Source organism: Emys orbicularis, chromosome 9 (genome assembly GCF_028017835.1).
Source record: "Emys orbicularis isolate rEmyOrb1 chromosome 9, rEmyOrb1.hap1, whole genome shotgun sequence".
Classification (NCBI taxonomy): domain Eukaryota; kingdom Metazoa; phylum Chordata; order Testudines; family Emydidae; genus Emys; species Emys orbicularis.
In genome coordinates, this window is record NC_088691.1 from 45,909,668 (window position 1) to 45,923,246 (window position 13,579).

The 13,579-nt window shown below is 47.1% G+C and overlaps 1 protein-coding gene across 1 annotated transcript in view; it reads right to left on the reverse strand.

Annotated features, from left to right (window-relative positions):
* The window catches only part of PHKA1 (phosphorylase kinase regulatory subunit alpha 1), a 91,416-nt gene that overhangs the window by 46,873 nt on the left and 30,964 nt on the right, over positions 1 to 13,579 (reverse strand). Inside the window, 1 exon segment of the mRNA XM_065410307.1 lies at positions 840 to 949. Within this exon segment, the coding sequence (XP_065266379.1) occupies positions 840 to 949 (110 nt within the window).

Genomic DNA, 13,579 nt, shown 5'->3' on the forward strand with positions numbered 1-13,579 from the left:
GGAAACCAAGGGATTTTAGTGTCTTTTTTTTTTTAAATCCGGTTTTACAGCTTGCCACAGTCAAAGTCCTTTTCCTAATTTCTCCCTATTCACATCAGCCTCTAGAGGGCTTACCTGTTTGTAGAGAAAAGGAAGAATTGCTTACAGGAGCACTTTCTACCCACACCCTCAGTGCCTTCCCCAACCAGGAGGCTCTGGCTGTTCCCCTTTCCCTTCTTGTGAGGCTCTCTTCACAAACTGCTTTGTTGCTACACCCAGCTGCAGGGCCTTGACCACCATGGCATCACGTGGTACCACGGGCAGCCATGCTGTTCCCAGGACTGGCTGAGCGAAGAGACATTTCCTTCCATTGCCTATGCACACACTGATTTTATGGTAGGGTCCACGCAGGAGCTGGACTGCTGCCATGGATCACTTCCTTTAAAAAAACAGCATTGAAGCACCTGCTATGGAGAAACTGACAGGTTTCCATGGACTGGGTCAAGATTGGCAGGCCCCAACTCTGACTTCGTGCCTCTGAGAGACAAGGTAGGTGGACCAGCCTTTTATTGGTGAGAGACTAAGAAGAGCTCTGTGTGGCTTGAAAACTTGTCTCTCACCAACAGAGGCTGGTCCAGTAAAAGACATTCCCTCCCCCACCTTGTCTTTCTAATACACTGGGATCCATATGGCTACAACTACACTTCACAGTTTGCAGCATCCTTTAAAAAGAAGCCTGTGCTTCAAGCCCTAAAGGCCATGCACCTACCTGGTTGGAGCTGCACCGCTTACACAGCATGGTCAATACACATCTACCACCATGACACACAACTCAGCTGCCACACTGCCCAGCCACCTACCTGGGGTGTAAAGGTGAAGATGTTCTTTCTGATGTCGTAGAGCTTGGATGTGCCCAGGACTCCCATGTACCGGAAGGGTCGTCCACTCAGGTTCATTCGCTTATTGCGACCTGTGGGAAGAGGAGAGGTCAATGCCTCTGTTACTGAAATGCTCTGAGAGGAGAGCAAAGACAGGACATTTGGGCAAGAAGGCTCAGGCTCAGAGGCTGTCCAGTTGCAAAGAAACCCACTTGATCCAAGACATCTGGAGCAAGAGTGTTTCCAATAGCGATAATCTTGTCCCTTTTGGACAAAGCTTTGGTCCGAGGACAGCTCCCCACTCTGGATGTGCTATGCTGCACCTTAGGCATTATAGCCTATCTGAGCACTAGACTGGGACTCTGGAGATTTGGGTTCTATTCCTGCATCTGGCCTGCTGGATGATCTTGGGCAAGTCACATGGCTGCTTTATGTCTCAGTTTCTCCATCTGAGAAATTGGGACAATACTGCTATGAAAAAGTGCTAGATAAGAACTAGGGGCTCATTATTATGCCCTGTTCCAACATGCTTCTTGCACTGGAGAGGAATTAACATTTACAGCCCTCCCACTGGATCAGTCTCTATTGTTATCGTTGCAGGGGAAACTGACGATTTGTAGCTTAATTGAAATCCAGCTGCTAGAACTACTGTATGCTCCCTCCTTACACGGAGTCCAGCCTCCCGTCGCAAGCTGTGCTGGGATCCTTTGAACTTCTAGGTCCTACACTGCTTGTACCAGGATGTTTGAGTCCCTTGTTAATATACTGGCACCACTGGATGAAGGCTTTCCTCACCAGCATGCAGGAAATCTCAGGCAGTGGGGTGCGCAGACACATGCAGTGGGGAAAGCTATTCGCTGTGTAAATGAAAATGGGCTCTCAGAACAGAGGAAGGAGGCAGTGTGATGCACTCCATATGTTTTATGGAAATATGCTTATGAATGTGAATGATGTAACTGGAATATGCTTTATGCAAAAGGTCTCTTGTAAGGTATCATAACCAGGGGAGGGCAATGAAAATGATTAGGGGGCTGGGGCACATGACTTACAAGGAGAGGCTGAGGGAACTGCGCTTATTTAGTCTGCAGAAGAGAGGAATGAGTAGGGATTTAATAGCAGCCTTCAACTACCTGAAGGGTGGTTCCAAAGAGGATGGAACTAGGCTGTTCTCAGTGGTGGCAGATGACAGAACAAGAAGCAATGGTCAAGTTGCAGTGGGGGTGTGACAATGCAGTTCTGGCGGAACCCAACTGAGAGTGCCAACTCAGGACAAATTGCTCAAACAGGGCAGTTACAGCCCAAGGCTGGGGGTTTTCCACCTCTAAGGCAAACCAAACCAGCCAGACTAAGAGGACTTCGGTCTCACCCCACTGGCTAACCGCAAGTCTCACAAGCAATCTCCTTAGACACTCCAGTTTCCCAGTATCACCACCAGTGCCACTCTTTATGGGGACAAATGGTTATGAAAACCAAGACCCCAGTAAAAGAAAAAGGTTCTCCTGATCCCAAAGGACCAAGCCCCAGACCCAGGTCAATATACAAATCAGATCTTACCCACAAATCACGCTGTTGCCAATCCTTTAGAATCTAAAATCTAAAGGTTTATTCATAAAAGGAAAAAGATAGAGATGAGAGCTAGAATTAGTTAAGTGGAATCAACTACATACAGTAATGGCAAAGTTCTTGGTTCAGGCTTGCAGCAGCGATAGAATAAACTGCAGGTTCAAATCAAGTCTCTGGAATACATCCCCCGCTGGGATGGGTCCTCAGTCCTTTGTTCAAAGCTTCAGCTTGTAGCAAAGTTCCTCCAGAGGTATGAAGCAGGATTGAAGACAAGATGGAGATGAGGCATCGGCCTTAGTCTTTTCCAGGTGTAAGAACACCTCTTTGTCCTTACTGTGGAAAATTACAGCAAGATGGAGTCTGGAGTCACATGGGCCAGTCCCTGCATACTTTGCTGAGTCTCAAGGCATATTTGCCTTCTCTCAATGGGTCCATTGTATAGCTGATGGTCCTTAATGGGCCATCAAGCAGGCTAGGCAGAGCTAACACCAGCTTGTCTGGGATGTCACCCAGAAGCATAGCATAAGTTTGAAATACAGACAGTATAGAGCCAATATTCATAACTTCAACTACAAAATTGATACACACATAGACAGCACAATCATAACCAGTAAACCATAACCTTGTCTAAGACACCCCATTTGACCCCCTTTATACAAGATTTGGGTGCCACTACAGGACCTTGGTTGCAACAATGATCTATATGGTCTCAAATTATATCAATAATGTCACACCCCCAACGCAAAATTGATGCAGGAAGGGATGACACAAACATCACTGACTGCATCCCAAGAGCTCCCCATCCTTGGGTTTGTCTCACTACCGCTAGTATTGGGGTTAGAAGCCATATTAGAGTATAACAGAAATGGTTTATCAAAATTATGTTCAACAACATGATTGAACCTCTTTACAAACTCAAGGTAAAACTTAGTTAGAACAAAAGTGGATTGGATCTCCTCTTGCGGCATGGTTCCTGTATGTCTCATGTGATCTTGCCAAGAGCTAAAGAAAACAGCTACTTTATCCATACAAGCTCTGGCAAATGTTTGGAACCCAATTAACATTAAATCAATGTAGATATTAATGATGTTCATAGTACAGGAATCTTGGCATTTAGCCATGAAAGCAATATGGTAGTGTGCCTCGGTTTCCCTTTTTATACAGCACATCAGGTCTGGAATGTCTTTTCCCCTGTGAAAATTTCCAAGACTGTTTACAGGCATTACCTGTGAAACACCAGTATAACAAGGCCTTTTAACATAATGTGTGTTCTCATGTATTCCTTTTAACATGTTCAAGGGATTTTCCAACAGATTAGGAACATTGTACATTCTTACAGTTCTTGGTAATAGCAACACATTAGTTACAAAATCACCATTAGCATTAACAACAAATCCATTGCAAGTGTCCATCTATAATCATGGTTGTCATGCCACAGCTTTGGCTCAATACCATTGGAGTTTGGGCATTTTAGGGTTAACCTGTTGCTTCCCTTTGCAAAATTCAGTTTTCTCTTGCTTAACAGAATTCACTGGCTGATGGGGTGGGCTGTCTGTGCTAACAGCTATTAGCAAGTCTTTCCTCTCCCAGCCAGGCAAGTAATTTGCATTACCACAGACAGGAGCCAGTCCACCAGTTTTCATATCCTTAACTGCTATCATTTCCAAGGCTGGACTCTGTCTTAAAGAGATACCACACAAATCCAAAGAGTCTGAGGGTGAGAGTGTGCTTGCTCTCCCCTGCATCCTCAAGCATTCGGCCATAAAACTGTTCTGCTTGGAAACACCAGTAACCAAATCTGTCCTCAGACCCTGAAGCACAGACTGCTCACTTAACGAATTAGCATGGAGACAGTCCTGTCCCAACACCATTGTCTTCCCAACAAGCTGGCCACACACAGCCACTTGGTTATAGGGCTCCTCAACTTTCTTAACAGCTCTTTCTCCACCTGAGACTCTCTCAAAGCTACCCACACTGGATCTTTCGAAAGGAAAGTCAGTGGATCCATTCACAACAGAAAATTTCTGGCTGTTAGGAACTGAAACTTCCTTGATTAAATCACTCTCACACCCTTCAGTTGCAGTGAACTGCTTGCACAGATTACCATGAGGATTCCTTTCCCCAGGAGTTTTTCTAAGCAGCAAATCACCCCTCACAGAAATTTTGCCCTTACCCTCTTCACCTAGGGCTTGCTCTAAAGCAGGCCTGCACAACTCGTAAAGCGGCGAGGGCCATATTACTCCAAAGAAAACAGCTGAGGGCCGAAACCCCCCGGCCCCACGGAAACACCCCCCCCCAGCACCGCCCAGCCCCGCGGAAACAAACCCTCCTTCCCCAGCACCGCCCCGCCGAAACAGCTAAGGTTTGGGGGGGGAGGGTGTGTGATACTTTATTAAGAATTTTTCAATTAAATCAAACAATTTTTTAAATTATTTTAATTTTTTTTATTAATCATGGAAAAATTAAAAACATCTGTTCCGTTGAAAGAAAACATTTGTACTTTTCATAATTACCTTGCAAATTTAATGAGAAATATTAAATCTCTTTTCGGCAACAAGCTTGTCGCATTTGGGGGTCATATTTGAAGTGGATATTTTCATAATGTCTTCCAAATGGTCATCAGTCAGAGAAGAACGTTGCTTGTTTTTATTCATGTTCACGATGGAAAATGTTTGTTCACATATGTAAGTGCGTCCAAAAATGCTGAACGTTTTCAGTGCAACTTCATTGTCCAGACTTTTGTAGAAGTCCCGCAAGCTGCTTTCTCTGTGCTTATTTCGGTAAACTGCTGAACACTGAAGTTCAATAACCTCCAACTGCAAATCTAGTGGCACTTCCTCTGGATCCACAGAAAAGGGATCTTCAATCAGCTTCAACTGGACGTCTTCTTCTTTAGACAAAGTAAGTCTTCTGTCAAATTCTTCAATCAAAAGAATGATGTGCTTTGCGTATTTTTCTCCTAACTCGGCATGTTTGTGCTGAGGGATACGCTGTGCACAAGTGGGAAAGTGACACATTTCACCTTTTGACAGCTGACTTCTGAAAAGTTTCAATTTCATTTTGAAAGCTTTCACTGCTGCACACATTTGAAATATAAGTTGATTTTTTCCCTGAAGTTGAACGTTGAGATCATTCAGGTGTGCTGTAATATCACAAAAGAAAAAGAGATCTTGATTCCAGGACTCATTTTCAAGCTCTGGGAATTTTATTGGCCCATTTTCTAGGAATTTTGCTACCTCCTCTTTCAAAGCAACAAAACGCTGGAGCACTCTTCCTCGACTCAACCACCTCACTTCTGTATGGTAGATTAAGTCATTGCACTCGGTGTCTACCCCTTCAAGAAAGGCTCGAAATGTCCTATGTTTTAGTCCTCTAGAACGGATGTAGTTTACAATGGAAACTACCACTGACATTACATGCTCAAATTTTAAGACTTTGCTACACAAAACCTGCTGATGCATAATGCAGTGATGTTTGGTTATTTCTCTCCCAATAAATTCTTCAAGAAGAGTAACTGCTCCAACATTTTTTTGGCACATAGCTGGAGCACCATCAGTACAAATGGCCACCAAGTTTGTGAAATCTAATCCCGACTTATCATTCGTGCACTTTATCACTTCACTGGAGATTTCTTTTCCGGTTGTGCGACCCGTCATGGAGCACATGCCAGCAAGTTCTTCAGTAATTTCAAAGTTTTTATCAATACCTCTAATAAAAATAAGAAGTTGGGCGGTGTCTTTTAAATCGGTGCTTTCATCCATAGCTAGGGAGTAAAAGCAGAATTCACTGACTCTCTGCTTTAACTGATCACTTAAATTGGTAGAAATGTCAGCTATTCTTCTCCGTACAGTCATGCGTGATAGACTGACATTCTCAAATATTCCCCTCTTTTCTGGACATAACTCAGATACAGCAATCAACATACACTTTTTTAATAACTCGCCTTCTGTGAAGCATTTCCCAGCAGCAGCAATTTCCTTAGAAATTTTAAAGCTTACTTTAGTAACTGTATCGTTCTCAGTGCTCACTTTCTTGAAAATTTGCTGTTCTCTACTAAGGTTTTTCGCTAAACTGGCTGCTTTAATTATTTTTTCATTTGGGCTCAATTTGGCGAGATTGGGATGCTTAGTTTCAAAGTGCCACCGAAGGTTGTATTCTTTTGGAACGGCTAACGTTTCGCGACACACGAGGCACAGTATTTTGTCTTTGGAAATAGTATATAAGTATTTATTCATCCATTCAGTGTTGAAAACTCTGTGCTCTGATTCTATTTTTCTCTTTCTTTTCACTCATGGTATCCATTATGAAGCTCAAGATTTTGTTGAATAAATTCACACACAAGGGAAACACTCACAGTCACACACAAAGAGAAGAGATATCTCACGGCGCATGGCACACTAGCAAGGCACTGACGGTGTGTGGAAGCCTGTAGGTCCAGGGGTCACTATATTACTGCACACAGCAGTCAATCAATGCAGTTGTAGATAAATCTCTGCATTATGCATTTTTGTATAACTTTTATATGACTTTGTATTGAACCTTGGTACTATGTTATAGCGGGCTCCTAAGACAGTATAATTAAGGTAAAAGAAAAATTTCTTCTGTGCAAATTTTTGAAGCAGAGTTCAAATTTGTGTGCCATGAGGCAAATGCGCCCAAGTGAGTAAAATGCTTATACATTTAAAAAGTTTTAATTTGCAATTTGTGTCAATTTATATGGGTTTTCAGATAGACATCATAAGTAAAAAAAGAAAAACAAAAGTTTGTGTTTTAAATTGAAAATTTTCCTAAAAAATATCAATAAATGATTATCAGCCAAGAATAAGATATGTAATTACAAATGCATTTTAATTTCCTTATTGGTCGAAATATCAAAGACGGCTAAACTAACCTTACTGTTTTTCCCTGCGATCTTTTTCATTTGCCCATTCAATATAAACTCTGTCCAGATCTATCAGTCCTCAATCCAGCTGGTAACTCTTAATACACATCAGCACCCCACATAGAACCCCCCCACTCGCTAGTTTCCCAATACACACAGATTTCTCCTCCCTCCCTCCCAGTGCCCTTCCCCACAGCCCCACCACCACAACTAAACAATGCCCCACACAGACCCCCAGTGCCCTGACACACACAAACCTCCCCCACTGCCCAGCGCCCTCCACACCCTCACAGCCCAGCACCCCCCGCACATCTCCCAGACACTCACTCCACCACACCCTTCCCCCTTCCCTGGCCGCACTCACCAGCCCTGCTGGGAGGTCTCTGGCTCCTAGGGTGAGAGCGGCAAGGGGAGTCTCCAGGGGTGAGCGGGAGCCGGTTCACACCGGTTCGCGGGAACCAGTTGTTAAATTTAGAAGCCCTTTTAGAACCAGTTGTCCTGCGCGGGACAACCGGTTCTAAAAGGGCTTCTAAATTTAACAACCAGTAAGTTGAAGTGACCAGGACTGTAGCTGGGGGGGAGCAGAGGGAGCGGCTGCTCCCCCTGAGCACATTATCCAAAAGTGGCGCCTTAGGAGCCGACCCCATGGGTGCTCCAGCTCTCCGCCCCGCTCCCCGGCCCCAGCTCACCTCCGCTCCGCCTCTGAACACTCTGCCCCGCTTCTCCCCCTCCCCCCCGCTTCCCGCGAATCAGCTGTTCGCGCGGGAAGCCTGGGAGGGCAGAGAAGCAAGCGGTGGCTTCGCGCTCAAGCCCAGGGAGGCGGAGACGGAGCGGAGGTGAGCTGGGGTGGGGGGAGCCGTCCGCGCCACAGCAGGTAACCGGGGGGGGAGGGACGCGGAGGGGAACCGCTCCCCGCCCCAGCTCACCTCTGCTCCGCCTCCCTGGGCCTGAGCGCGAAGCCGCCGCTTGCTTCTCAGCCCTCCCAGGCTTCCTGCGCAAACAGCTGATTCACGGGAAGCGGGGGGGCTGCAAGCTCAGCCTGACCCGGTGCTCCAGGCACTGCACGGTGGCGGCGTGGCCCGGCTCCAGCCGAGCGGCGTGGCTGTAGCGCCTGCAGCCAGCGCGGTAAGGGAGCAGGGAGGGGGTGTTGGATAGAGGGCAGGGGAGTTCGGGGGGGGTGGGGGGGTGGATAGGGGTCGGGGCGGTCAGATGGCAGGGAACAGGGGGATTGAATGGGGGCAAGGGTCCCGGGGGGCAGTCAGTAAGGAGCAGGGGTTGGATGGGGCGGTGGGAGGCAGTCAGGGGCAGGGGTTCCAAGGGTGGTCAGGGGACAGGGAGAAGGGGTGGTTGGATAGGGAATCAGGAGAGGAGTTGGATGGGGCGGCGGAGGGCAGTCAGGGAAGGGGGTGGATGGGGCAGGGGTCCCGGGGGGGGGGCATCAAGGAACGCGGGGGGTTGGATGGGGCAGGAGTCCCGGGGGGGGGTGGGCCAAAAAGCGCTCAGGACGGGGGCGGTGGCTGAGCCCCGTGTCCCGCTGGGGGGGGGGGGGGGCGAGGGCTCCGTGCCCGTGTCCCGCTTGGGGCAGTGGGGAGGGGCAGCGGCGCGCGAGGGCTCCGTGTCCTGCTTGAGGCCTGGGGGGTGCGGCGCCGCGCGCGGGCTCCGTTTCCCACTTGGGGCGGGGGGTGGAGGCGCGGCAGTGCGCGAGGGCTCCATCCCCGTGTCCCGCTTGGGGCGGGGGGGGGGGTGGAGGCGCAGCGGCGCGCGAGGGCTCCATCCCAGTGTCCCGCTTGGGGCGGGGGGGGGGGGGCCGGCAGCGCGCGAGGGCTCCCTGCCCGTGTCCCGCTTGGGGCAGAGGGGCCGGTTTCGCGCGCCGCGGCCGCTCGGGATCTCCCCCTCCCTCCCAGGTTTGAGAGCCTGGGAGGGAGGGCGAGTAGCGGCGCGCGAATCAGCTGTTTCGCGCGCCGTGGCAACAGCAGCAGCGGAGGTGAGCTAGGGCGGCCGGGGCACATTTTTAGGGGCGGCATTCTGGCGCCGGCCATGCCGCCCCTAAAAATGTGCCGCCCCAAGCACCAGCTTGTTTTGCTGGTGCCTAGAGCCGGCCCTGCCCCCGCGGGCCGCACAGTGAGCCCCCGCGGGCCGCATGTTGTGCAGGCCTGCTCTAAAGGAACACTTCCCTGAGCAACAACAGACTTTTTCTGGGTCTTACTTACATCAAGGATCACCTTTGGCCCATCAGGCAGATTTCTACACAATCCCCTTTCAGGCAAACCCATAGACTCACTAGATAAAAGGTTAGAAACATTTCCCTTCCCTTTGCCACACACAAGTTCAGGAATCCTTTCCTTCTTGCTACAAGTTTCCACACCATCAGTAGGTAACAACCAAATCACCTTCATGCTCTCCTTGTGCCCTGGCTAGGGTATTACCCTGATTAGACAGAGTTACTACACCCTTTACCAACCACACATTAGCAATAGGCAAAATATAAGCACCAGAATTGTCTGGTCTCTGGGATTTTGCTAAGACACTAACTGGATGCAACTTAGTTACAGTGCCATTCTCCCCAGCAGACACAGACTTTGGACCATTCCCTTCCTGGGCTTTAGTTGAATTCAGAACCAACTCTGAGACAACTGCACTATTCTCAACCATCACAGGCTGAAAGGCACCTTCTGTCTGCTCCACAGACAAAGAAGAGCTGGAGACACCTTACCAGACACACAGCTCGGGATTTCATTTCCCTTGTCCCAGCACACAGGGCTGTTCACAGACAACTGCTTGGAGACTGAGGTAGCTTCCTCCATAGGCAAGTCAATACCCCTGACAGATACAGGCACATTTCCTTCACTATCAGTATTCTCCACACAGGAAACAGGTAAGGTATAGGGACATTCATTTTCCACTATCCCTGCCTTCCCAAACTGCTGACTAGACAAAGCCATTAGCTCACAAGGCTGCCTTGGCTCCTCCAAACTTTTCCTGCCTTCCTCTCCTTTGTCCCAGCACACAGGGCTGATTACAGACAAAGACTGGGAGAGTGGGACAGCTTCCTTACCAGGCACCTTGCCATTCCCAACAGATAAACTGCTCTTCTTACTACACTGAGCCACTGCCAGCAAAATCACAGTTACCCTTTTCAGGTTCACTTTTACAAGTTGTACTAGCCACCAATGCATCACCCATTAAAAATCCACCCTTTCCTTCCTCAGTTAGGGCTTCCACCTGACCATCCACTTTAATCTGCTCCAGAGAAACATTTTCCTGCCCAATAAGATTTTGCTGCTCTTGATTTAACTCCAGATACACTTCTGAGACACTAGACCGACATTCAGAAACTTCATTTACAGACAAATAGCTCTTCTCAGACAAACCTTTGGAGCAACCCTCCCCAGGCAAATCATTGCCCACAATAGACAGAGGTTTAAGATCATTCCTGTCCTGTGACTGACTACCTGGACTGAACAAAGCTTTAACATTTTCCCCAATCAAAAGATCCTTAGGCAATAACTTCCTTACACCAGCGATAACTTCATGCTTAGTCCCATTCCATTCAAGGTGGATTCTGGCTAAAGGCACACGTACAGTAAACTCATAGAGGACTACAACATTCACACTCTGATTTGGTAAATAATCTTCCTCTTTGACAAGATCTGCTTTAACAAGAGTGATGTTAGAAGCCATAATTTGCCCTAAACAGCTTTTACCATTGACTTTTACATTCTCTGTGAATTTTTCACTACCACTCCCATATAGAGCATTGGCACAAATTATGGAGCCACCCTCTACTGAACACACAGTAAAAGCAGTTACATAAAAGGTGGCAGTATTGGGGTACATTTGGTTACACCCAGACAACTGCTCCGAGTTATACAACATACCAACATTGTTATAAACTGGACTTTCAAGAGGATACAATTTCTGCTTTTCTTCCCTTGCTTTTTGGACTTGGAGCTGAAGTCTTTGCACTTTTGCCTCAGCTTCTAGTTCCTGTAATCGAATTTCTGCCAGTCTTTGTTCATGCTCAAGTTGCAGTTTACTTGCTGCCTTTTGCATTCCAATTGCTTCTGCGGCATCTCCTGCCTTCTGATTACTGGCCATTAACAGATTTCTCAGTTCTTGATTTGTAGCTTTCTTTCTAAAGCTTATCCCCTTTTCTGAACACAAATCTTTCAGGGCTTTTTTGTCAAGGCCCTCATATGCTCTTTGCTCAGCCATTGCAACTGTTCTTTAACCAACCAAACTCTCAATCCCAAAATTCAAATTTGGATAGCGTGGGGTTCTGACCCAAAGCTTAATTGACCTGGTTCTGTGGATCCAAGCACGACTACGCCACTGTGACAATGCGGTTCTGGCGGAACCCAACTGAGAGTGCCAACTCAGGACAAATTGCTCAAACAGGGCAGTTACAGCCCAAGGCTGGGGGTTTTCCACCTCTAAGGCAAACCAAACCAGCCAGACTAAGAGACTTCGGTCTCACCCCACTGGCTAACCGCAAGTCTCACAAGCAATCTCCTTAGACACTCCAGTTTCCCAGTATCACCACCAGTGCCACTCTTTATGGGGACAAATGGTTATGAAAACCAAGACCCCAGTAAAAGAAAAAGGTTCTCCTGATCCCAAAGGACCAAGCCCCAGACCCAGGTCAATATACAAATCAGATCTTACCCACAAATCACGCTGTTGCCAATCCTTTAGAATCTAAAATCTAAAGGTTTATTCATAAAAGGAAAAAGATAGAGATGAGAGCTAGAATTGGTTAAGTGGAATCAACTACATACAGTAATGGCAAAGTTCTTGGTTCAGGCTTGCAGCAGCGATAGAATAAACTGCAGGTTCAAATCAAGTCTCTGGAATACATCCCCCGCTGGGATGGGTCCTCAGTCCTTTGTTCAAAGCTTCAGCTTGTAGCAAAGTTCCTCCAGAGGTATGAAGCAGGATTGAAGACAAGATGGAGATGAGGCATCAGCCTTATATAGTCTTTTCCAGGTGTAAGAACACCTCTTTGTCCTTACTGTGGAAAATTACAGCAAAATGAAGTCTGGAGTCACATGGGCCAGTCCCTGCATACTTTGCTGAGTCTCAAGGCATATTTGCCTTCTCTCAATGGGTCCATTGTATAGCTGATGGTCCTTAATGGGCCATCAAGCAGGCTAGGCAGAGCTAACACCAGCTTGTCTGGGATGTCACCCAGAAGCATAGCATAAGTTTGAAATACAGACAGTATAGAGCCAATATTCATAACTTCAACTACAAAATTGATACACACATAGACAGCACAATCATAACCAGTAAACCATAACCTTGTCTAAGACACCCCATTTGACCCCCTTTATACAAGATTTGGGTGCCACTACAGGACCTTGGTTGCAACAATGATCTATATGGTCTCAAATTATATCAATAACGTCACAGGGGGAGGTCTAGGTTGGATGTTAGGAAACACTATTTCACTAGGAGGGTGGTGAAGCACTGGAATGGGTTACCTAGGGAGGTGGTGGAATCTCCATCCTTAGAGGTTTTTAAGGCCCGGCTTGACAAAGCCTTGGCTGGGATGATTTAGTTGGTGTTGGTCCTGCTTTGAGCAGGGGATTGGACTAGACCTCCTGAGGTCTCTTCTAACCCTAATATTCTATGATTCTATAACAAAGGTTATAACCTACTGAATATATTCCTCCTATTTGTATGCATGTATCATTCTTGTATCTGAAGCTAGAAATATGAAGTACAACTCTGAGGTCCTATTGTAATTATGCAAAGTGTGGGCCATTAATGGTGGTTTAGAATCTTGATGGCTCCCATTGACTAGGACAATTGGTTGTAAATGGTTTATTTACCTGCATGACTTCCTGTGTAAGTGTGGGCCAACCCAGGAAGCATGGAGACGAGGGGGTCTTAGTGACATGTGACCATGTCATAGGATACTGGAATCCATCTTAATTCTTGTACATTTTCATTGAGGCGGGGGTGGGGACAAGCACAGACAAGGTTCTCGCCTTCTGCCAAAGCTATAAAAGGGAGGGGAGCAGGACAAAATGGGTTGCCAGTCATGAGAACCCCTGCTTACCACCTGAGATGTCTGCTTGAACTAACAAGGACTGTACAAGTGGAAAGGATTGGGCCCAGACTAGGAAGGAGCTGTGAAAGAAGCTTATTGGAACATCTTTGAGGGTGAGATTTTACCTGTAATCAGTTTCTTAGTGTATTAGGCTTAGACTTGGGTGTTGTTGCTTTATTTTGCTTGGTGACTTGCGTTCTGTCCATTACTTGAAACCAATTA